The sequence below is a fragment of the Dasypus novemcinctus genome, chromosome 12, assembly GCF_030445035.2.
Source record: "Dasypus novemcinctus isolate mDasNov1 chromosome 12, mDasNov1.1.hap2, whole genome shotgun sequence".
NCBI lineage: Eukaryota > Metazoa > Chordata > Mammalia > Cingulata > Dasypodidae > Dasypus > Dasypus novemcinctus.
Genome location: NC_080684.1, coordinates 21,026,766 through 21,048,437, shown reverse-complemented (window position 1 = coordinate 21,048,437; position 21,672 = coordinate 21,026,766). Strand labels below are relative to the sequence as shown.

The 21,672-nt window shown below is 47.8% G+C and overlaps 2 protein-coding genes, 1 long non-coding RNA gene and 1 other non-coding gene across 4 annotated transcripts; 2 read left to right on the top strand and 2 right to left on the bottom strand.

Moving 5' to 3' along the window:
• Positions 1 to 634: 634 nt before the first annotated feature.
• On the bottom strand, positions 635 to 6,175 carry LOC139440142 (uncharacterized). Its single transcript, XR_011650229.1, has 3 exons — positions 6,039 to 6,175; positions 5,278 to 5,414; positions 635 to 4,480 (listed from the first exon to the last, which is right to left on the bottom strand). It is a non-coding gene; the product is annotated as an uncharacterized lncRNA (long non-coding RNA).
• Positions 6,176 to 6,256: 81 nt separating this feature from the next.
• On the top strand, positions 6,257 to 9,529 carry FKBP11 (FKBP prolyl isomerase 11). Its single transcript, XM_004446936.5, has 6 exons — positions 6,257 to 6,499; positions 6,695 to 6,760; positions 7,148 to 7,235; positions 7,535 to 7,568; positions 7,943 to 8,013; positions 9,284 to 9,529. The coding sequence occupies exons 1-6, from the start codon at positions 6,374 to 6,376 to the stop codon at positions 9,502 to 9,504; spliced, it is 606 nt and encodes a 201-aa protein (XP_004446993.1). The 5' UTR covers positions 6,257 to 6,373; the 3' UTR covers positions 9,505 to 9,529.
• A 461-nt stretch (positions 9,530 to 9,990) lies between these two features.
• On the bottom strand, positions 9,991 to 20,424 carry CCDC65 (coiled-coil domain containing 65). Its single transcript, XM_004446937.3, has 8 exons — positions 20,089 to 20,424; positions 19,325 to 19,492; positions 13,777 to 13,946; positions 12,670 to 12,808; positions 11,412 to 11,609; positions 10,989 to 11,207; positions 10,519 to 10,671; positions 9,991 to 10,408 (listed from the first exon to the last, which is right to left on the bottom strand). The coding sequence occupies exons 1-8, from the start codon at positions 20,218 to 20,220 to the stop codon at positions 10,091 to 10,093; spliced, it is 1,497 nt and encodes a 498-aa protein (XP_004446994.2). The 5' UTR covers positions 20,221 to 20,424; the 3' UTR covers positions 9,991 to 10,090.
• On the top strand, positions 18,202 to 18,305 carry LOC111762541 (U6 spliceosomal RNA). Its single transcript, XR_002795643.1, has one exon. It is a non-coding gene; the product is annotated as a U6 spliceosomal RNA (small nuclear RNA).
• Positions 20,425 to 21,672: the final 1,248 nt, after the last annotated feature.

Sequence of the window (21,672 nt, the reverse complement as noted above, 5' to 3'; positions counted from 1 at the left end):
TCTGGGCAGTGTAATGAACTTGATCCTCATGACTGATGGCCCTGCAGCAGTTCTGGGTCGGGTCTGTGGTTCACCATCGTCAGGATGCCAAGCCTCATCCAGGGATTCCACACACATCTTTGGGGAAACACATTTTGCATCAAGCCTCTGTGCTCCCATCCCACTACCACTCACTACTCTATTCCTCTCCTGCTGCTGTTGTCGGCTCCAGGCAAAGAAAGGGGTGGCGCCACTCTTGGGTGGCTGAGGTGGGCCGGGTGGATCCCCCTCTTTGTACTTTTCATAAGCTTTGAGGACTGAGGTGTCCCACCTTGCTGTAGTGGGAAAGAGGGAGGGTTTAAGCATATAAGAAGTTTGAGAGCCTCTGATACCAGTGTCAAGTAAATCATTTGTATTCATTACCTCCCTGCTGCCGCCTCTGCCAGTTTTCTTTCCACTCCTCCCCAATTATTTAAGGATCAAGGATCACTGTTGCTGGAGCATAGCTCCCTGAGCATTACCTACTTAACCCTTCTGGTCTCCTCAGAACCCTGCTTGGTGACAGAGATCGCTGCTAAGTTTGGAGCACCTTTCCCAAGTGCTTTATTTGTAAATTATTAAATAGCTACCTTCCAGGTATACAGTCTCTCGTAAGATGATAATGTAGGGGATTTCAGCTGAATGGCAGGCCATGGAGTCTTTTAACCCCTGAACAACTTGAGAGGATGAGCTGTGTTCCCTTCCATCCCTCAGTCCTTGATTAGGATGCCAGGAAAGAAGTGGAGGGAGCCCTCTTGTGGCAGTTGCTAAAGCCGTCCATCTCTTTTGGGGGGACACTGCGGGAGGGGGAGAGAGGACTGTGAAGGAAATGCTTAACCCCTAGCTCATGGGGCCTAAGAGTCCTGGTTTGGTAGAGGACCCGGGCCCAGTGTCCACTTCAGAATATCCTTGGCAAGGGAGCTTCCAAAATGAAGCTGGAGAAAGCCAGCAGAAGGTCTTAGATTGGCCCATGTAGGATAGAGGGCACAGCCGTCTTCATTTCAGAGTATGGGGCAATGGCAGAATGAGTGTGGGTGAGTATGTAAAAGAGTCTGATATGTTTTCACACAAAGGCGTAAGTTCTGAAGGCTCTGGTGATTGACTGTACCACTTCCAGGTCGGATGTTTCCATGGGTCAGAGCAGAAATGTCTTGACTGGTATTGATTTAGTAACCTCAGTGTGTCCAGGCTGTTTTTAGAATAGGCTAAGGTACTCTGCTCAGGGAAGGGCCTGGGGATCTGTTTCTGGAGTGCGCCGAAATCCTTTGAGATATCCCTGTGGGGAGTGAGGGTTGGGGAGTAACCCTGGAGGGCGTTTCTGCTGCCCGTGCTGCTGCCCAGTGCGGGGAGTGGGGTGTCTGGGTGGGCAGGCCCGATGCTAAGAGCAGCCTCTCTTCCAGTGTGGAGTGGTGTGGACGGAGGAGGGCCAGAGCCAGTGCTCTCCCTAGCCCAGCAGCTGGAGAGGGAGCATCATGCTGGTCACGGCTGAGGGATCCAGATGCCTGCTTCCTCTGTAGGTTCATTCTGATTTGGTTTCCTGGCTGTGGTTGCTAGTATGGGTAAGGAAGACCGTGAGTTCCTGAGGGAAGGAGAGAGGGCCAGGACTGAGCCTTGAGTGTGGTAAAAAGAGCAAAGTCACCGAGGGCCTCCTTAGTTGGAGGCCTGGGGGTGAGGAACTTGGGTCGAGACTGTTTACCCCTCAAGACTCGAAGGCATCTGCTGGTGTGTGTCACCTTAGCCATGAGCTGTAGAAGAGTATACGGGTTCTGTTTTAGGAGCAAACCTGGCTTCTTGAGCTGAGCCTGGTGGAGGAGAGGGGACACTCAAGCCAGAACCCTGGTTCTGCCTAGAGCTGACCTATGCCTTGTTTTCTACCAAGGCACCCTTCCTTCTACCACCCTGTGCAAAGCAAGCACATGGAAAGCTGTCTCTGAGTAGGTCTGGTCAGTCAGTCAAGGCCAAGACGGAGGTCTGATAATGAGCTTGTCTGTATGGCGTGCCCTCTCCCTGCCTCCAGCTCCCCCACCCTGTCCCTCTATTCCACAGCATCGGTGAGAGCCACCAGAGCGCAGGCCATATAAGGGCAGAGGGGCTTAGCCTGAGCTCTGAACAGGGTTTTTGGATGCTAGCCTCTTTCTGGCTTCCGAATATAGTAAAGAGGGGTGCTCCTTGGCTCTGCATTATAGCTGGGAGATGGGGAATCTCTTTTTACCTGTGTCAGATCTTGCGTTGATGGGGGTGATTCTTCTATGGCTTGACCAGTCATAGAGGAGAGTGGGGGAGGGAGGTAACTGTGCCTTCTTGGATGGAGTACATAACCACACGTAAAAGGGAGCATCTTACCAGCTAGGGCATACATGCCCTTGACAATATGGCCTCAAATTTTGCTCCCAGATTTGCACGTGCTGACTGCGGGCTTTTTATTAACCTGTTAAAAATAAACATCTTAAAAACAACTAAAGCAGAGCCCTGCTCACTATCTGCCACATATTAGACACTCAACCTTGATGGACAAATGGGTGAAAAGTATCACTGTCTAACGATGCGGGGCATGGTGGGTGCCCCCCGGGTCTTGGAAGCAGGGCACTGTGGTGAGGTTTCTCCTCCACACCGAGACACCTCTTCTATGAGTGGTCCTTTGATTAAGTGGTGCTTCCAGTCAGGTTGTACCAGTGTCCCTACTTTTTTCAGAAACCATCTCATCTCCCTCTATCCTTCCTGTTCTCCCTAACTTGGCCCAAGGGGAGAGCTCCTTTCTCCCTGGTCCCTCCTCGGTGGAGGTAGGCTTGCGCTGCCTTCTGCCAGTGGAGAGGGTTCAGATAGTTCTCTTCTTTCCCACTAACACCCTCTCTCACTCCACCCCACTCCCCCATAGCCCCTTCCCATTTAGTTTCCCAGATAACAGTCTCAGACCTTGGGAAGTGGACTTGGCCCAGTGGTTAGGGCGTCCGTCTGCCACATGGGAGGTCCGCGGTTCAAACCCCGGGCCTCCTTGACCCGTGTGGAGCTGGCCCATGCGCAGTGCTGATGCGTGCAAGGAGTGCCGTGCCACACAGGGGTGTCCCCCGCGTAGGGGAGCCCCACGCGCAAGGAGTACACCCGTAAGGAGAGCCACCCAGCGCGAAAGAAAGTGCAGCCTGCCCAGGAATGGTGCCGCACACACGGGAGAGCTGACACAAGATGACGCAACAACAACAAAAAAGTCTCAGACCTGGAAAGCAGTAATCTTCCTCCTTCGTGACAGGATGCACTGTCACTGCCTTGGCTCAGGAACTTTCACTGGATCTCCACTGCTTCAGTCTGACATTCAAGTCTGTCTGCAACCAGCCTTTACTTTCCTCTCCAACTACCTCTCTCTCCCCTCTTCTAGCCAGACCCTTTGCTTTTGCCAAAGTGCTCCTCTCATTTCTCTCAAATAATCCACCTTCTGCCTTTACCCCTTTTCTCACTTGTTTAAAAACCCCACCTTTCCTTCAGGATGTAGTTTTAACTTTACCTTCTCCACAAAACTTCCCGTGACTTCTCTAACCACTTTCTCCTCCCTGACTGCTCCCCTCCCCGCTGGCTCCCTTAACTCCGTTAGTACCACTCACCCAACACCTCCCGCATGTACTCCTCGTGTTACTGCTTCTTGGTCATTCATTTAATAATTTAAAAATTATTGTAACAAAAACTGTCTTAGTTTTGCTGTAGATGCTCTGACAACTACCACACACTGACTGACTTAAACGGGAATTTATTATCTCAGTTTTGGAGGCTAGAAGGCGAAAATCCTATCACCAGGCCATGCCTTCTCCCAGGTCCAGCATTCTGGTGGTGGCTTTCCTGCAGTCCTCCATCACATGGTGACCTGTCTCCTTGTGTTCCTCCTCCGGTTTCCACTTCTGTGTTCAATTTCTTTTGCTTATAAGGACTTCGGCCATACTGGATTAAGGCCCACCTCGTTCAGTTTGTCTATGCCTTAGCTAATAACATCTTCAAAGGTCCTCTTTACAGATGGGTGCACACCCACAGTACCAGGGGTTAGGTCTTGAACATGTCTTTTTTTTTGGGGGGGGAGCATGATTCAATCCCCAATCCTAAGTAATTTATATTGTAAAAGACTCAATACATAAACATACGGCTATTAGGTGTGCATCCTTCTAATTCTAAAAATATGTCTGCACACACTTGGAGAGAGATTGAAATATAAATGGGCTCAAATATCTATTGGGCTTCTTGCTCTTTTCATTTAAGGGGAAGAAATTTCCATTCTAGTGTACTTCGACCTACCTTTTTACTGATTTCACAGTTTTTCATAGTATAATGCTTTGTTCAAAGTGAAATAGGTTTGTCTGGATCTGTTATATGAGGGCATTGTGCAGCTGGTCTTTAGGCGGCTCATACATGAACATAACCTCGTCTTTGCTGTCAGTGAGCAGACGTGGGAGATGAGGAGGGAGGAGTGAGGTGACACAAATAACTGCAACACAAGAAAGAATATAATAAATGTCCCCGAGAATAGGCCTTCAAGTTAAAAAAAATAGAAGTCACTTCTAGCTAAGAGAATCTGGACTTCACAGAGGAGGTGGTATTCGAAATTGGCCTGGAAAGAGCTGGACAGATGGAAACAGAATGCAGGTTCAGCTGATTCCAGATCACAGGACACGAGCAGGAAGGGAGTTTGGTTCAGTTCCATTAACATTTATCAAGCATCCACTGTGCATCAGGCACCACACCTGGCATGAGATCCAGAAACGAGAAAGGCAAGGTTGCTGCTGTCTCTAAGAGACTTTCAGTTTAAAGGAATAAAAGTCAAGTTTGGGAAGACAGCCGGGTGATGGAATCTCTCAGTTGGTGTGTGAGGAATCTGGATTTTATTCAGCAGGCAATGTGGAGTTTTTTGTAGTCAGGTGATCTGACCAAAGCTGTACAGATAGCAATGTTCAGAATGGGGTAAAGTAGGGAGAAACTGGGGATGAAGGGGCTTATTACCTTTTTTTTTTTTTTTTTAACAAGATAGAAAATGTATTTCCACTGCAGTTAAAAGGTGTCTGGTGGTAGGCAATCCAGGGCTGTATGGTGACTTTACAGTTATCAGGGACTTAGACTTCTGTCTTTTTGCTTCACCATCTAGCACACAACTTCCATTGTTATGGTCACCTCATGGTCTAATATGGCTGCTAGAACATACATCATCTCATCCACATTCCAGGGAGCAAAAAGAAGAGAGGAAGGGAAATTGGGAGGGGCGGTAGGGGGAGGGATGTAATGACACACCTCAGTTAACTCCCTTCAGGAGCCTTCCTGGAAGTCCAAGGCGTCTTCCATTGCTTTTGCTTGTCTTTCTGGCCAGAACATCCAGGTGGAAAAACCCAGTAGGCATTTGTGTCTAGAGCTTGGGAGGGTGGTCAGAGCTGAAAGCATTGAATACCAGAGAGAAGCTAAAGAGGATTAGGACCATGAAATGACTCATGAATTTGGTGACTTTGGGGGGAGCAGAATCCAGATGCCAAGGCCAGAGTGGGCAGTGAGAGTTTAGGGGACGGGTAGGATCACATGAAACAATTTTCAAAAGGGTTATTCATACTTTATTTATTTTTAGGAGGTACCAGGGATTGGGATGGGGCCTCATACTTGAGAAGCGGGTACTCAACCACTGAGCTACACCCATTCCCCCTCACTGCCCTATACTGTTCTTTTGAGAAGTTTGTTGATGAAAGGAGAAGGAAATGGTAATGTCAAGGAAAAGAGCAGGAATTTATCACCTTCTTGGAGGAAAATGGCCCTTTGTCCTTTTCAGTTGATTTCCAAAGGACAGGGCAACTCCCTGCCTCCTTGGGAGTTTAGGAACTCCAGAAGTTCAAGCTGAAGGAGTGGAGGTGCGAGAGGGGTGCTGCGGTGACACGGCGTGGTGTGAGGAGACCCTGCCTTAGGGAGGCAGAGAGCAAACACTGGACTCCCGCAGTCCTGGGTCTGAATCCCATCTCAGTCCCCACTGGCTAGATGACCCTAGGCAAATTGAGTTCCCAGTTCCTTACCTTTCAGGGTGGCTTGGAGGGTTAGAGACAGCGCTTGGCACAAAGTAGGTAATCTTCAATGCCTGCCCTTATGCGACCCAACCGTAATGGAATAGAAGGGCTAACAGACGGTCACAATCTTTGACCTCTCAGAGGGCGGGAAGGTTCCCCCGGCCCCCTCCCTCCAGGAGGTGGGGACAAGGTGGAGGAAGGGCTGCGGGAGGAGGAGCTGGCGCCTGGCGACCCGCCCCGTCCCGTCCAGTCAGGCCTGGGCTCAGGGGGAGCGCTGTCCTAGTCGCCGCCACCCGCGCAGCCTGCCCTGGTGCCCACCCCGGTGCCCTGCCCCGCGTGCAGCCATGACCCCGCGCCGCTCACTCCTCCCGCTCCAGCTGCTGCTGCTGCTGCTCGGCGGGGCGGGGTGCCGGGCCGAGGCTGAGCCCGAAACCGAAAGTCCCGTCCGGACCCTCCAAGTGGAGACCCTGGTGAGGAGGCAGCCGCGGCCCCCCGCACCCGCGGCCCGGGCCTCGTGGGGGGTCTGCAGGGGCCTCGTGGGGGGTCTGAACGAGCCCGGGAGCCGGGAGGAGAGGAAGTGGCGGGAACTGGCTTGGGGTGCTGGGTTTCGGGGCGAGAACGGGATGGTCGGAGGCGCCTCCATGACTCCTGTAGCCCGATCGTAGGTGGAGCCCCCCGAACCGTGTGCGGAGCCCGCCGCCTTTGGAGACACGCTGCACATACACTACACGGTGAGGGGCCCGGGGGGCCGGGGCGGGGCCTGGGGGGCGGGGCCCTGCTGAAACACGTCAGCTTTGGTTTGGACACGTGGCAAGCGGTTCGCGGTTCGCGGGAGGAAACACCGGGCTCTGGGGTCGCCGAGCACGTGGTGGGGGGAGGGGCGCCCCTCTTTCCCCTTCTCGCTCCTCCGCCAGTTCCTCTAGGGCACTGAGAAGTGGAGGGCGGAGAGATCTCTGGGAAGTGCCAGCCCTCAGGGCTTCCTGTTCCCTTCTGCCCTGAGGGAAATGCTAGGCTGCAGCTGGAAGAGGGTTGTGGCCTCCGGAGATCCAGGTGTGTGACTCGCACCTGCTGGGAGGGAGAGGTGCTAGGTGTGCGCTCTTGATGCTCTCTTCCCATAGGGCAGTTTGGTAGATGGACGCATTATTGACACCTCCCTGACACGAGACCCTCTGGTTATAGAACTTGGCCAAAAGCAGGTGATCCCAGGTATGTGTCCTGTGCCTCCCATCCCACCTCTTCCCAAGCTAAGCTCCTTGCTTTGCCCTTTCAACCCATAAGGTGCCCTGGAAATGCCCCCTGGAATGCATAAAGACCCCAGGGCTCTACCAACCACCTCCTGAGGTTCTGAGCTCACTCCCAGCACTCTTCTGGCCCTACAACCCACTGGAAGCCAGGGATAGGAGAGGTGGGGAGACAATCACGGGTCTAAGGGGAGACTTTGGACCGGTTTGCAGGATTTGGGGAAGCTGGGTAGCTTCCAGATCAGTTATGTCTTTTTCCTCAAGGTCTGGAGCAGAGCCTTCTAGACATGTGTGTGGGGTGAGTATCCCGGCGGGGGTGAGTTTCTGGCCCCCCCCTTTTGCTCAAGTAGAGGCTTCTTCTGCCATCCTCGCCCTTGGAGCAGGCAGGGGAACGTGGGCTAAAGGGCCATGGCTTCGCGCTGCTCAAGGCTATGTCAGTGGGACCCGGAGGGCATCCAAAACCTGTGTGCCTCCTTGGCTGTGCACTTTGTTGGAGGATTTGAGGCCTGGGGGGAGATGGACGCCTTCAGTACTCAGGTGGGAGAGTTGGTTATTTGGGGTGTGAATGAGCTTGAGGGTAGCTGCAGGTTTTGCTGATGGGGCCTCCGCTGGACTGAGGATCCTGGTCTACCTGCTCCTGCCTCTGGCTGTGACTCACATTCCTTCCCTCAGAGAGAAGCGAAGGGCAATCATTCCCTCTCACTTGGCCTATGGAAAACGGGGATTTCCACCGTCTATCCCAGGTAATCTGACTAGGCCTTTTTCTCAGGCCATCAAAACCCCCGGCCCCGGAGAACTACAGGGAGCCACACACTTTGGAGCTTGAGAAGGTCTGGGCCCAGCTTGCTGAGAGGGGCAGGAGTAGCTGGGGCTGCCCTCTGCTGGGCCACTTTTTTCTTCCTCAGATCACCACCAGAGATTAGAGACACATTTACCTGTTATGGCGGCCTGGCTTGTCCTCTCATGGCCAGCAACTTTTTAGGGAGGAGACACCTGCTGGGGCTACATGGGTCTGTTCCCTGTGCCCTCCTTCACAGAATGTGGACTTCTCTCCTGCCTTTTTCCTGTGATTTCAAATGGTGTCATCCGCCCAGCTGGCATGCTCCCCTCCCCCCCACCCCCTTCAGCCTCCACCAGAGAGAGTAAAAATGAACACAGTCAAGTAGTTCAAAGCAAAATAAAATAAAATGAAAGCAACTTTTAAAATCTGAGTCAACCCCATAACTTTTAAATGCCCTTATGGGTCACTGCTGATGTGTATTCTTAAAGGCCTGAGAGTGGACACATTTCCCGAGATGCAATTCTCTTGCTTCTTATCATTACACACATTCTGTTGGCTGAAATGCATTGTATTCCAGAGTCATAGTTGTTTTTTTAAAAATTTTTTATCATAGTTCTTACCCTTGTTCCAGCTTACAGGGACGGAAAAGCCTTCAACCTAAAGCTCACTCTTTTCCCCATTCCTGGTGCTGCTCGGTTGCTCCTTTCTGCACCCCTCCACCCCCTCACTCCTGTTTCCCCTGCACCCTTATTCTTAAACCACATCCTTCTTCCTCTCTTGCTCTTATGTTGAAACACCTATATTCTCTAGCCATCACATTGCTTAGGCTCATTGGTTGGTGGAATTCAAAAACGTTCTAGTCTACATGCAATTCATTTTAGCCTGGCAAAGACTCTATCAATGTGGCTGTTTGAAAACGGGGGTGGGGTGGAGGTACAGTTAGTATAGATGATTCTCTCACTTATTTGTCAAGTGCACAGAAATTTTCCTGTGCTGTCAAAGACATGCACTGGGCCTAAACCACACTTGTTAGCTAGGCTCCACATGGCTATCCCTAAGCTCTACTCATAACCCTCTTCTGCCTTTGTCTGTGAGAACTTGGCCCCACTTTTAAATCTTGCAGCTTCATTGTTGGCTTTGTTGCAGCCCACCTCCCTAGTTTCAGTCAGGTTCTGAGCCCTGGATAAAACTGTTACGAAGATCCTAACCCTTATCCCCCTCTGCCTCTCCAGCGGATGCAGTACTGCAGTTTGATGTGGAGCTTATTGCCCTGATCCGAGCCAACTACTGGCAGAAGTTGGTGAAGGGCATTTTGCCTCTGATAGGCATGGCTATGGTGCCGGCCCTTCTGGGCCTCATTGGTTATCACCTATACAAAAAGGCCAGCAGACCCAAAGTGTCCAAAAAGAAGCTCAAGGAAGAGAAACGAAACAAGAGCAAAAAGAAACAATAAATAATTATTTTAAAAAAAGACTGCTTTGCATTCTTCAGCTGAGACCTTCTGAGGCGCTCTTCTAAGTGGGAAGGAGGGAAAGGGCTGGGGAAGGAGGCTTTCTGGGCTGGGTCTTGTTTGGCCTGGGGATTGTGGGAGGCCTGGAGCTACCTCTCCCCTGGCCGCCTCTTGCTTTCCTAACGTACCTCAGGACCTGGGCCTGGATCTTCCCATAGGATCTCTAGATCCTGAAGGTAAGGGTGTTGGCTTCCATGCTGCCTTGAACTCCGAGGAGCAATGTTTTCACTGAGCAGTAAGCCTCCTGGTAGTTGCCCAGCTATACTCTACTCCCTGGGACCGCAGTTCTTAGTGTCCTCAAGTGGACTGCTCCGTCCAATACAAAGATGGAAGGAGCTCATAAAGTCCATGGGGACTTTTTTTTTAAGGAGGTATTGGGGATTGAACCCAAGAACTTGTACATGCGAAGCACACACCCAACCACTGAGCTAAACCCACTCCACGTGGAAACTTTTAATAGCAAAGTCCTCAGGCCTCCCCCGAATATCTGGGGGTGGGGGTGGGGTGGGGAGAGATTCTTCTCCTGGGCTCACAGGGTGTGGGATATCACATGGGCTGCTTCGATGACATTGTAAGTGACTGGAGGTTTCTTGCCACCTGGCTGGGCCGTAGGGGGGAATAAGTGTTGGGGTAAGTTGCTCCGATGGTTGACAATGAAGAGTGGATTGAGCTGGCTCAGTACTTCGTCACTCACTGAGATGCCATCCAAGTATTGCTTAAGCATCTCCCGCAGCTTCCTGTTGATTTCCACCAGCTGGGCTTTTCTGCGTTGGAGGCTCAGTTGCTCCAGTTTTACTTTGTTGTATCTTTTCCAGAAATTCTCCAGCCCTGTGTAGTCCATCATCACCTGGGAGTTGAATTAAAGGGAAAAGGTGTGCAGCTGGACCCATCAGTGAATGCTGCCCAGGGCCTCATCCCCAGCCTTGAATGATGGCCTCTGGGCCCTAGGAACTTTACCTTTGCGAGATCTTCAATGAGCTCTTCTGGGTTATTTCCCTCTATCTCCAACTGCTCCTCAAGGGTCAATATTGATGAATAAAAAGGCAGCACTTTTTCTTCCTCTGTTTCAAATTTCCTACATATTTCAGCAAGTTTGAGGATCTTTTCACCCTATTGGGTAGCAGAGAGACATTTTATTGGGAAGTGGGGCGGGGAGGGGACTTAGTAGAATTGGTTCCCCTGCTTGTGCCCAGGGAAGTTACTCTCCAAATGGGAGACAATAGTGATAAAAATACCTAACAGAGTGCTTACCGTGGGCCATACTTCCAAGTGTTTTATATTTATTAATAACAATAAACATGGACTAAAAGTATTCCAGTGTCCCATTCAGACAGGAAGCAGAGGGTTATCTTCTGCCCTCCTCTGCCTCCCCCAAATCCTTTCCAAGTTCCTCGGCTTTGTTTGCCCTTCCCTCTCCCCTTTGTTACCTTATCAACAATCTTCCTCAGGGTCGTGAGGGTGGAGTTACTTTCCAGCGTGAGTTTGACCAGCTTCTCTTGTGATACTCCCCTGGCCGCAGTCCTTTGGGCCTTAAGTTTCTGCAGCTGGGCAAGTACCAACTCCTTGTCATTACGGATATCCTGGTTCTGATCTTCACACTCACGGCTGTGCACCAAGATCTTGCCTTTCAGAACATTGATGGAATCCTGCTCGGGAGATCACAGTCGATTAGAGGAAACACTTGCCGAGCTGAGGCTCTTCAGTGAGAGGGAAAAGGGCTGAGGGCCCTGGAATCAGAGTGAATCCATCTTTCCCCAGCAGGTGATGAGGCCCAGGGGAAGGGAATTGGGGAAAGATGAACAGGGGATGAGGGCGCAGTTGAAGCACTATTTCCGGTTGGGTACACTAACCTGCAGTTTCTGTATTTTTTTCATCTGGCTCTCAATCTCTTTGGAGTTCTTCTCATCCTTCACCTTCAGGGTCTCAAAGGCGATCTTTCGATCCTCTGTGGCATCAGTGTAAATCTTAAGTGCCTCCTGGAACCTTTTCCACAGATCTTCCACTGTGTTCTCCAGTTGCATTCTTAGAAAGTGCTTCTCTTCTAAATTCTAAGAAGTGGCCCCCAAATAACCAGGGCTTGGAATGACCGTTTTAAGTGTCCTTTGACTTCCACCCACAGCAACTTTACCCTCTTGAACTGTTCGTGACATAGTATGGTACAGGGATCTCAAATGAAAATGCCTACAAAGAGCAGGCAGATGATATAAATAAGTGTTATGGGCTGGGTAGGGCTTGTAAACTGGAGAGGAAATGCTCCTTCAGAAGGGGGCCATGGCTGCTCAGCGCCACATGAGTGGTGCCACTTGGAAATGTGGCCCGGTGTTGCCAGATCTATCCATTTTATAATGGAGGCTGAAAATTTGGATTTATATTTGAAATCTCCCAATTTTTAAATGTAAGGAGCTTACTAAAAATTTTTATAAAACACTGTAGGACAAAATAAAAACAGAGAACCCCATATCCAAACCCAGTGTGCAGGCTGGCTAAGTTTGCAGCCTCCAGGATGATGGAAAGCACTGGGGCCAAGGTGCAGGAGACCTGGATTCTCCTTCTGGCTCAACCACAAACTAGCAGCATGACTTTGGCATGACATTTTACTTCTTTGGGCCTTACTTTTTTCCTACAAACCACAAGAGTGAAGCCAGATGATCTCCTTGGTGCTTTTTAGCTCTAAAATGCATTCCCTTAGCATTTCAGAAGGGTTCTACCTCCCAACCAATTTTCACAAAATTACTAAAACCAGTAGGGATACCTAAAGTGGCCACGTACATTTTATTGACTGTGCTGCTGTCTGAAACATTGGTCTCCAGACTGGGTGAAAGGGGTCTCTCCTAGCTCTAGTAGCCTTGAGCATATTTTACCTCATGTCTCTCCCAGCTCTTGCCCATCTGTTTTTTTTTTTTTTAAGGTACTGAGGGCCAGGGATTGAACCTGGGACCTCGTATGTGGGAAGCCAAGGCTCAACCACTGAGCCACATCAGCTTCTCTGAGTTTGTTTTGCTTGTTGTTCGTTTTTGGTTTTTTCAAGAGGCACCAGGAACTGAACCCGGGACCTCCCATGTGGAAGGCAGGAGCTCAACTGCTCAAGCCACATCTGCTCCCCTGTACCTTGTTTTTGAGATCGTCCCACATGCTCTGGAACTCCAGTTTGCTTTCATACTCGACATCTATATAGTTCTGTTCCATGGCCATGAAGACGTCTTGTAGGTAGTGAATCTCCTTCTCGTGTTGGTCAATGATTGTCTTCCTATGGGAGACAAGACACTGTCGGTGCTCCAAGAGATAAAGTATATGGACCAATAACAACAACTCAAAGCAGTAGGTAATGAAACTGTAATATGAATGGTACAAACTCTTAGGTTCTGAAAGAGAACAGAGGGAGGGAAGGCTCTGTTACTTTTTTAGGAACCAGGAAGAATGAATAGGGTTATTTTATTTTGATTTTTGAACAGGAAATAACTTCATGTAATACAAAAGTTGAAATGTACAAAAGATTGCAGCAGGAAGTCTCCCTCCTACCTCCCATCTCTGCTGTTCCCTACCAAGTGGGTAGGATTTTTTTTTTTAGGAGGTACTGGGAAGCAGACAGTCAATCACTGAGTTACATTCGCTTCCCAATGAGAGTTGGTTTTGTTTGTTTTTTTATGAGGTACTGGGGATTGAACCCGGGACCTTGTACATGGGAAGCGGGCACTTGACCACTTGAGCTACATCTGCTTCGCTGGGTAGGATTTTGATAGTTGAAAGTAGATGGTGGGGAAGCGGATGTGACTCAAACGACTGAGCTCCCGCCTACCACGCAGGAGGTCCCGGGTTCAGTTTCCAGTGCCTCCTAAAGAGAAGACAAGCAGACACAGAGAGTGCACAATGAATAGACACAGAGAGCAGACAGCGAGCCTTAACAATGCGGGGTGTATGTGTGTGTGTGTGAATAAATAATAAAAATAAATCTTAAAAAAAAAAAAGTGGATGGTAAGGGGTTACAGACCAAGGCCTGACAGCGGTAAGGGGAGGCACAGGCTGTGAGCTTAAACTCGGGCTAGTTTAGAAGGCACTTGGGATTCTCCTAGTTGGGGCCGGGTCATAATCAAGGTGAGATGTTCCAGGGTACCGGCCACCTGCTAATAGGCAAGCCTGTGACACGTGTTCTGGCTGCTGCCCTGGACCTCGATTCCTTAACTCTCCTAGGGCCCCCCCCCCCCCCCCCCCCGATACCTTTCTGTCTCAAACTCCTTGGTCAGGGTCTCCAGTTCCGTGTCGTAGCTTTCCTCCAGGAGGTTGAGCCGGCGCCTCTGCAGAGCCAAGAGCTGGTCAAGGTTGTGCAAGTGGCTGCGCAGGGCATGGGCGTACTGCTCCTCAGCTTCTGACAGGTCTTTAGCTAAAGACTGGGCAGGAAACAGAGTTACTATCCTCGCTAAATGACATCCACCTGGGAAAATGAAATGTATTCAGCTGGCTAGTCGAATGGCACAAATGTCATTTTCCCTCTAGTTCCTTATGCCAGTTCTTTGGCTGCAGGAGTGCTGGCTCCCACTCTTGAAAGTAAAGCAAGAGTGACATCAGGTAAAAGGGGAAACTTTAGGTTGTATATATGTTATTAGAACAAAAATAACAAAAACAGGATTGTGCAACACAGGGAACCCTACTGTAAATGATGGGCTATAGTTAATCATACAATTATAAAAATTCTTTCATGAATTGTAACAAAGGTACCACACTAAAGCAAGGTGTTACTAATAGGATGGTATATAGGAACTCTGTATTTTATGTATGGTTTTTCTGTAAACCTACAACTTCTCTAATTAAAAGAAAAAGAAAAACAAGTATACATGGGGACAGGCAGTGTCTTAGGGACCACAGAAATTCAAACTGATGGAGCTACCACTGAAAGGAACCAGTGATTCTTGGGAGGGAAATGGCTGTTTGGGGTCTGAGGCAGAAAATAAGCAAGTTGAGCCTGGGGCATCTTGTCATGCAAGAGAGTAAAGAAGCTCTCAAAGAATGATGCGATTGTGCCAAAAAGACTCATGAACCAACTCGGGCTCACTGCGGCAGGTTGTATTTTCCAAAGATAGGCACGGCAGTATCTTCCATTGGACAGTCTTCTGCGATGTGACCTTGCCACTCCCCCATCAAGGAGGGGAGTGTCTTCTTCCACCTCCTTGAATTTGGGCAGACCCTGGCACTACTCTGACCAATAGAATATGGCAAAGTGCCACTGTGCCAGTTCTGGGAATAGCCCGTAAGTGGCCTGGCAACTTCTGCTTCCTGCCCCTTGGAACACTTGTTCTTGGGATGTTCCCTCCAGGAACCCAGCTTCCATGCTTGTGTGGAGGGGCCACATGGAAGCACCTCAGTCAGCAGCCTCACTGAGCTCCCAGCTGACAACCAGAATCATTACAGCCATCTTGGGTGTCCAGCCTGTCAAGCCTTCAGATGACTGCAGCCCCAGCTGACATCTGAATGAAAACTGCATGGGAAACCTCAAGCAGGAACCACCTGGTGAGCTCAGTCACCTCACAGAACCATGAGATATAATAATAAATTGTTTTAAGCCACTAACTTAGGGTCAGTGTGTTATGTAGCAATAGATAACTAAACCACTTCCACTGGCCAAAAAAAAAAAAAAAGTGTGATCATCAAAATGATAATAACACTCCAGTTCGTTGGACTCACCCAGGTCAGCTAACAAGGAGGTAAGAATGGACAACCACCACATCAAGGAACTGAGAGAGTCTACAACTGCAAACAGGAGAGTGCCATCCATCAGCCATGTGGGATAGACGTCCCCTCTCAATAAAGAGATGGAGTTGGCATCACCATCTCAGAGTCCTCAGGATTGGGAAATAAGGTAATGAACTAGAGTAGATTTACTGGTATTCTACTATAGAGTTATTAGATTCTAGCAATGCAAGAAATTATATCAATGATGTGGAGAGAGTTGCCACTGTGGTTGCTGAAGGCAGGGAGAGGGAAAAAGAGGTGTGATATGGGGGCATTTTCAGGACTTGGAATTGTCCTGATTGATATTGCAGGGACAGATGCAGGACATTATATATCCTGTCATAACCTGCAGAATGGAAATAGAGAGGGTAAACTACAATGTAAACTATAATACATGCTGTGTAGCAGTGCTCCAACATGTGTTCATCAATTGCAATGAATGTGCCACACTAATGAAAGAAGTTGTTGGTGTGGGAAAAGTGGGGGGGTGTGGGGAATGGGGCATATGGGACCCTCCTATATATTTTAACCTAATATTTTGTGTGATCTATGTATCTTTTAAAAATACATAAAAATATATTTTAAAAAGGATAGGGAAGTGGATGTGACTCATGTGATAGAGCTTCTGCCTACCATATGGGAGGACCCAGGTTCAATCCCTAGGGCCTCCTGGTGATAAAGAAGAAGAGAAAGCATGCCCCCACGGTGAGCCAGTGCCTGCATGAGTGCCTGCACAAGTGAGTCACACAGCAAGATGATGACACATCTAAAGAGAGACAAGGGGAGAGGCAAGGTGAAGCATAGCAGAAACCAGGAGGTGGTGCAATTGACAGGGAACCTCTCTCCACATCAGTGGTCTTCAGAATCAAATCCTGATGAATCCTAGAGGAGAGAAAATGAGGAGAGGACAACACAGACAGCAAGAACATCAGGGCAGGAGGAGAAATAAATCTTAAAAAAAAAAAGGATAACAACAATGGATTGAAACCTATCAAATATGTTTGATTTATGAGTTCAAAAGGATACTTAAAAAAAAAAAATCAGTTACCATTGGATGATGCCAATTCTTTGTCTTTTTTCCCCCAATGGTAAAGTAAGGGAATGGGAAAGTATCAAGATTATCCTGCTTTTCCTATACAAACTACATAGCTGGATAATTGGATAGTAAATGAGGGGAAGTAGCTCTTCGTAGAGGTATTTAAGCTAATAAATTATCACTGGTCCCAATTCTGGAGGAAACAGAGCAACCCTCACACACATACCAGGTGCATGTATATCTGGCCCAATCTGTCTGGTGGTGGCCCGAGGGACTCGTCCCAGAACTGGCCCTGTGTAGGGAAGGTAGCACACCGAGCTCTCCTACAGAACATTGAGAGAGAGCAGCTAAATCAAGCTTCCAGGACAAGCTGGCTGTAGGACATACAGGGCAGTGCCTGGGACCGGGACCACGAGGAAACTGTTTCCCAGATAACTGGGGACATTTGGAACAGTGTAAACGGGGGAATTCCCAGGGCCCAGGGCCGCACAAGCATGCCCAAGACAAGAGGCATGGGTGGAAAGAATTGGGGAGGCCCGTACACTGGGGCCTGGAGCTATTCTCCAACCAAACTCATTGTATAGATAAATGCTGAAGGAGAACACTCACAATCAACCATCAACGTCAAGGGCAAAGACTGGGAAAGTTGCTTTTTTTAACTTCCTCTTCTTTCTTTCTTTCTTTCGTTAGTGCCTGGCATTCAAGAAGAATTCTATCATAACAGTAGCTGGATATAGGCTGAAGGAACAAATATTTCAGAGTCTAAATTCCAACAATAACATATTGTTATATAAATATGAAAATGTCCAGGTTTCAACAAGAGATTACAAAACTTACAAAGAAATATGTAGTGATGGCTCAGGCAAAGGAGAATATTAAAGCATTGGAAATCATCAGTGAGGAGGACCAGAAGTGGGATATTTCAAAGACTTTTTAAAAAATCATCCTAAATATGCTCAAAGTGCTAAAGGAAAATATGTACAGAGAACTAAAGAAAAATCAGGGGAAGCAGATGTGGTTCAAGCAGTTGGGCGCTTGATTCTCGCATGGGAGGTCCTCCTAAAAAAACAAAAACAAACAACAAGCAAAACAGGTGAAAAAAACAACTCAGGGGAGCCAATGTGGCTCAGTGGTTGAGTGCCAGCTTCCCACATACAAGGTGCCGGGTTCACTCCCTGGCCCTGGTACCTCAAAAAAAAAAAAAACCAAAAACAAATAATAAAGGAAAGCAGGAAAGTGATAGATGAACACAAACAGAATATCAATAGAGAGATGGAAATTATCAGAAGGAACCAAACAGAGTTGAAGACCACAAATAACAAAAATTAAAAATTCCCTAGAGGGGTTCAACAGCAGATTGGACCAGACAGAAGAAAGAATCAGAGAAATTGCAGATAAGACTATTGAAATCATTCGATCTGAGAGCAAAAGAAGAAAGAAGGAAGAAAAATGAACAGAGGAACTGTGGGACTCTATCAAGCATAGTGATATACACATTGTGGGAGTTCTAGAAAGAGCAGGAGAGAGAGGGGAAGAGAAAATATTCAAAGAAATAATGGCTAAAAACTTCCCAAATTTAACAAAAGTCAGGAATCTTCACATCCAAAATGCTCAGCAAACTCGAGTCAGGATAAACCCATACAGGCCCACACCACATTATTAACTGTCAAATACCAAAGGTACGAGAGACTTCTGGGAACTGCAAGAAAGAAGCAACATGTCACATACAAGGGGACCTCAATAAGATTAAGTGCTGATTTCTCTTAGAAATCATTGAGGCAAGAAGGCAGTGGGGAGACATATTTAATGCGCTGACAGCAAAAAAACTGTCAACCAAGAATTTTGTATCTGGCTAAACTGTCTTTCAAAAATGGAAGAGGGTGCTGGCTTCTGCAGCACATATACTAAAATTGGAACGACACAGAAATTAGTATGGCCCCTGTACAAGGATGACATGCAAATTTGTGAAGTGTTCCATACTTTTTAGCAGTGCTTCAATATGGGTTCATCAATTTTAACAAATGTACCACACTAATGAAGGATGTTTTTAATATGGGAAAGTATAGGAAGAGAAGGGAGTGGGGCATATGGGAATCCCTTATATTTTTTATGTAACATTTATGTAATCTAAAGCTTCTTTTTTTTTTTAACTTTATTTTGTACATTTAATAATAGAAAATATAAACAATTAAAAACTAAAAAGAAAACACAGTTGAATAAAAACATTCCTCAATTAAATGTACTGGATATCTATAGATTTTTTTTTTAATCATACAATATGTTACACAATACATTTGGTTCATAGTAACGTAATCATACAGTATTTGTCCTTTTGTGTCTGGCTTGTTTCCCTCAACATAATGTCCTCTAGGTTCATCCATGTTTTAAAGCTTCTTTAAAAATAAAGAAAATTAATTATAAAAACTTTTTTCTAAATGGGGGAGGAATTGAGACATTCCTAGGTAAACAAAAGCTGAAGTCTTTGTCACCACTAGACTGGCCCTATAAGAAATGCTAAAGGGAGTTTTTGCAGACTGAAAGGAAAGGATGTTAGACACTTGACTGAAGCTTTCTTTTCCAGACTAAGAAATAAAGGTCTCTGATAAAGATAAGGACATGGGTAAATATAAATACCTGTAGTATTGTGTTTTGATTTGTAACTCTTACTTTTCACTTCCTAAAGAGTCTAAAAGGCAAACACATAACATGTAATGATATATTAATGGTTTCGGACTCAGGTGATGATATACCGTGCCTTATAACTCTAATACTGTGCTGTACTGGTTTGGGGCAGTAAATGACCAAAGAGAATGGCTCCTCTGAGAGAGGGAGAGGGATGACAGACCAATATTCTATTTTTCATTTTAGTGAAAACTGTTTTTACCAATAGCCTGGGTCTTGTCAGGGCTTAAGACTGACTTGCTTAAATTCCGGAGACCAATTCTCTTAAAAGCGGAGGTCAAGACTGCCACCCTCGGGGGCTTCCTAGGGCGGAGCGCCTACCTTGATGACACTGTTCTTGCAGTCCACCACGCGTTCAAATGTCTGGCTGAGGATCTCGATGTCTTTATGAAGCTCTCTGGTCTTGACTTCTCGAAGGACGGTTCTCCACTGTGTGTTAATCTTATTGAGGTTCAGAGCACTGTTGTGCTCCTCCTTGGCCAGCTTGTCCTGTGTGAAGGAATAAATATACCCCCAGGGGGTCAGGACTCTTGACCTGCACAAGACTTGTACAACAAACAAGACCACACCTAGTTGGTCAACTGACACCCCAGCCCTTGTCATTTCTGAGGGATCAAAGCTCCAAATGGCTAACACTGGGGGGGGGGGGGGGGGGGGACCTGTTTAGGGAGAGTCTGAAGTAAGAAGGGAACTGCTTTATGGCATTTTAGGGAAAGCAAGGGTGAATTTCCCTCAGGGTTTAGCCATCAGAGAAGGATGCTGTGTTTAATGACCCATCTCCATGGAGAATATCAGAACTTCAGGCAGCTTGGACAGCTGTCAGCAACTACTGTCCCAGTTCTGGGGCTTAGCCGTATCGAAGTCCTAAGCCACCACACCTCCATGCTTTGCAAATAATCTTTCTCTCCAACAAGGTTGCCTGAACTCTGAGTACATCTGGGTCTCAAGATTTCCAAAGAAGGAGAGTTGATATGAAAATTAGGCTGCGACAATGGCAGGGCCAAGAAGACAATGGCAGCCGAGGAGACAGGGCCAGTGCAGGGGGCAAGAGAGGCTGAGCGAGGCGCAATGCAGAAGGCAATCACCTTCAAGAACTGGCTCAGGAGCCTCTCCTTCTTCTTGGCCATCTCCTCCTCTGCCAGCAACTTCTGCTGAAACAGAAGCAGCTGCTCCTCATCGGACAGGGGGGTCTTGGCCTTTTTCCCTTTCTTGGACATGGCTGGGCGGGTGTTAGGATCCGAGCAAGGAAACTCGGCCGCCTGGCGCGCGTGATAAAAGGTAGGAGGAAAATGCCGAAAAAGCCCTTCTGGAACTGCTGTTAGATGGTAGTGAGTCCTTAAATCGCGCCCTGGGACAAGCGAGAACGCGGGCTAGCGGCTAGAAGGTGCTCGCCAGTCGCCAATGCGTCTAGGTCTCCTGGCAACGAGGGGCTGGCTAAGATGGCGCGGGGAGAGGCTGGAGGGGACGCCCTGGCGTGAGCGCCCCCTGCCCACTGGAGGACCGCGTTTTTTGACAGAGAGGGTCGTCTTGTCTCTCAAAAGCCCTACTCTTCCCCCTGGACCTTTAAATATGTATGTATATTTATTACAGAAGTTGTGAACTTACAAAGCAATCATGCGCTTGTGTAGAATTTCAACACAACAACCCTTCACCAACACACCACACTCGCTGCACCCTTCAAAAACCTTTTTTTTCCCCTCCTAATTTAAATTATTAGAATGGCCATAAACACGGAACGGATGTAGCTCAGTACTCCCTTAACAACAACAACAAAAAGTCGTTAAAATAATACAGATAATAATTATTGGAGAGAATGAGGAGAAACGGGAACCCTCATACATTGGTGACAGGAATGTAAAAGGGCACGGCGGCTCTGGAACAGTTGGGCAGTTTCTTAAAATGTTAAATACAAATTTACCATATGATTCAGAAATTCCCCTCTTAGGTATTTTGGTATTTACCTAAGAGAAATGAAAACATATATCCACAGAAAGATTTGCACACAAATGTTCCTTTTTTTTTTTTATGGCTTCTTTTTTTAAAAAAAGAGACAGATCACACAAAATGTTACATTAAAAAGTATGAGGTTCCCATATAGCCCACTCCCCACACCCCCCACTCCTTCCACATCACTGATGTTCTTATTTATTTTATTTTTTTTAAAGATTTTATTTATTTATTTAATTTCCCCCCCCCTCCCCTGGTTGTCTGTTCTTGGTGTCTGTTTGCTGCGTCTTGTTTCTTTGTCGGCTTCTGTTGTCGTCAGCGGCACGGAAGTGTGGGCGGCGCCATTCCTGGGCAGGCTGCTCTTTCTTTTCACGCTGGGCGGCTCTCCTCACGGGCGCACTCCTTGCGCGTGGGGCTCCCCCACGCGGGGGACACCCTTGCGTGGCACTGCACTCCTTGCGCGCATCAGCGCTGCGCATGGCCAGCTCCACACGGGTCAAGGAGGCCCGGGGTTTGGACCGCGGACCTCCCATGTGGTAGACGGCCGCCCTAACCACTGGGCCAAAGTCCGTTTCCCATCACTGATGTTCTTAACCATATAATTCATAGTAGCCCAATTGCAAAAACTTTTAACGATCATAAATAGATGATAGGTAGACACAATGTGGCATAACGATAAAATAGAATACTATAAAGCAATAAAAAGGAATGAATTATGGATA

Bases quoted from the DNA above. Each gene is read 5' to 3' on its own strand.
- FKBP11 (XM_004446936.5), top strand. From the start codon at position 6,374: ATGACCCCGCGCCGCTCACTCCTCCCGCTCCAGCTGCTGCTGCTGCTG. The intron at 6,761-7,147 runs GTGAGGGGCCCG...CTCTTCCCATAG, and splicing joins CGCTGCACATACACTACACG to GGCAGTTTGGTAGATGGACG. The intron at 7,569-7,942 runs GTGAGTATCCCG...TCCTTCCCTCAG, and splicing joins CTTCTAGACATGTGTGTGGG to AGAGAAGCGAAGGGCAATCA.
- CCDC65 (XM_004446937.3), bottom strand. From the start codon at position 20,220: ATGTCCAAGAAAGGGAAAAAGGCCAAGACCCCCCTGTCCGATGAGGAG. The intron at 12,809-13,776 runs GTATCGGGGGGG...TGTCTCCCATAG, and splicing joins AAGGAGTTTGAGACAGAAAG to GAAGACAATCATTGACCAAC. The intron at 11,610-12,669 runs GTACAGGGGAGC...GCCACTTCTTAG, and splicing joins GGGACGATCTCAAAAACAAG to AATTTAGAAGAGAAGCACTT.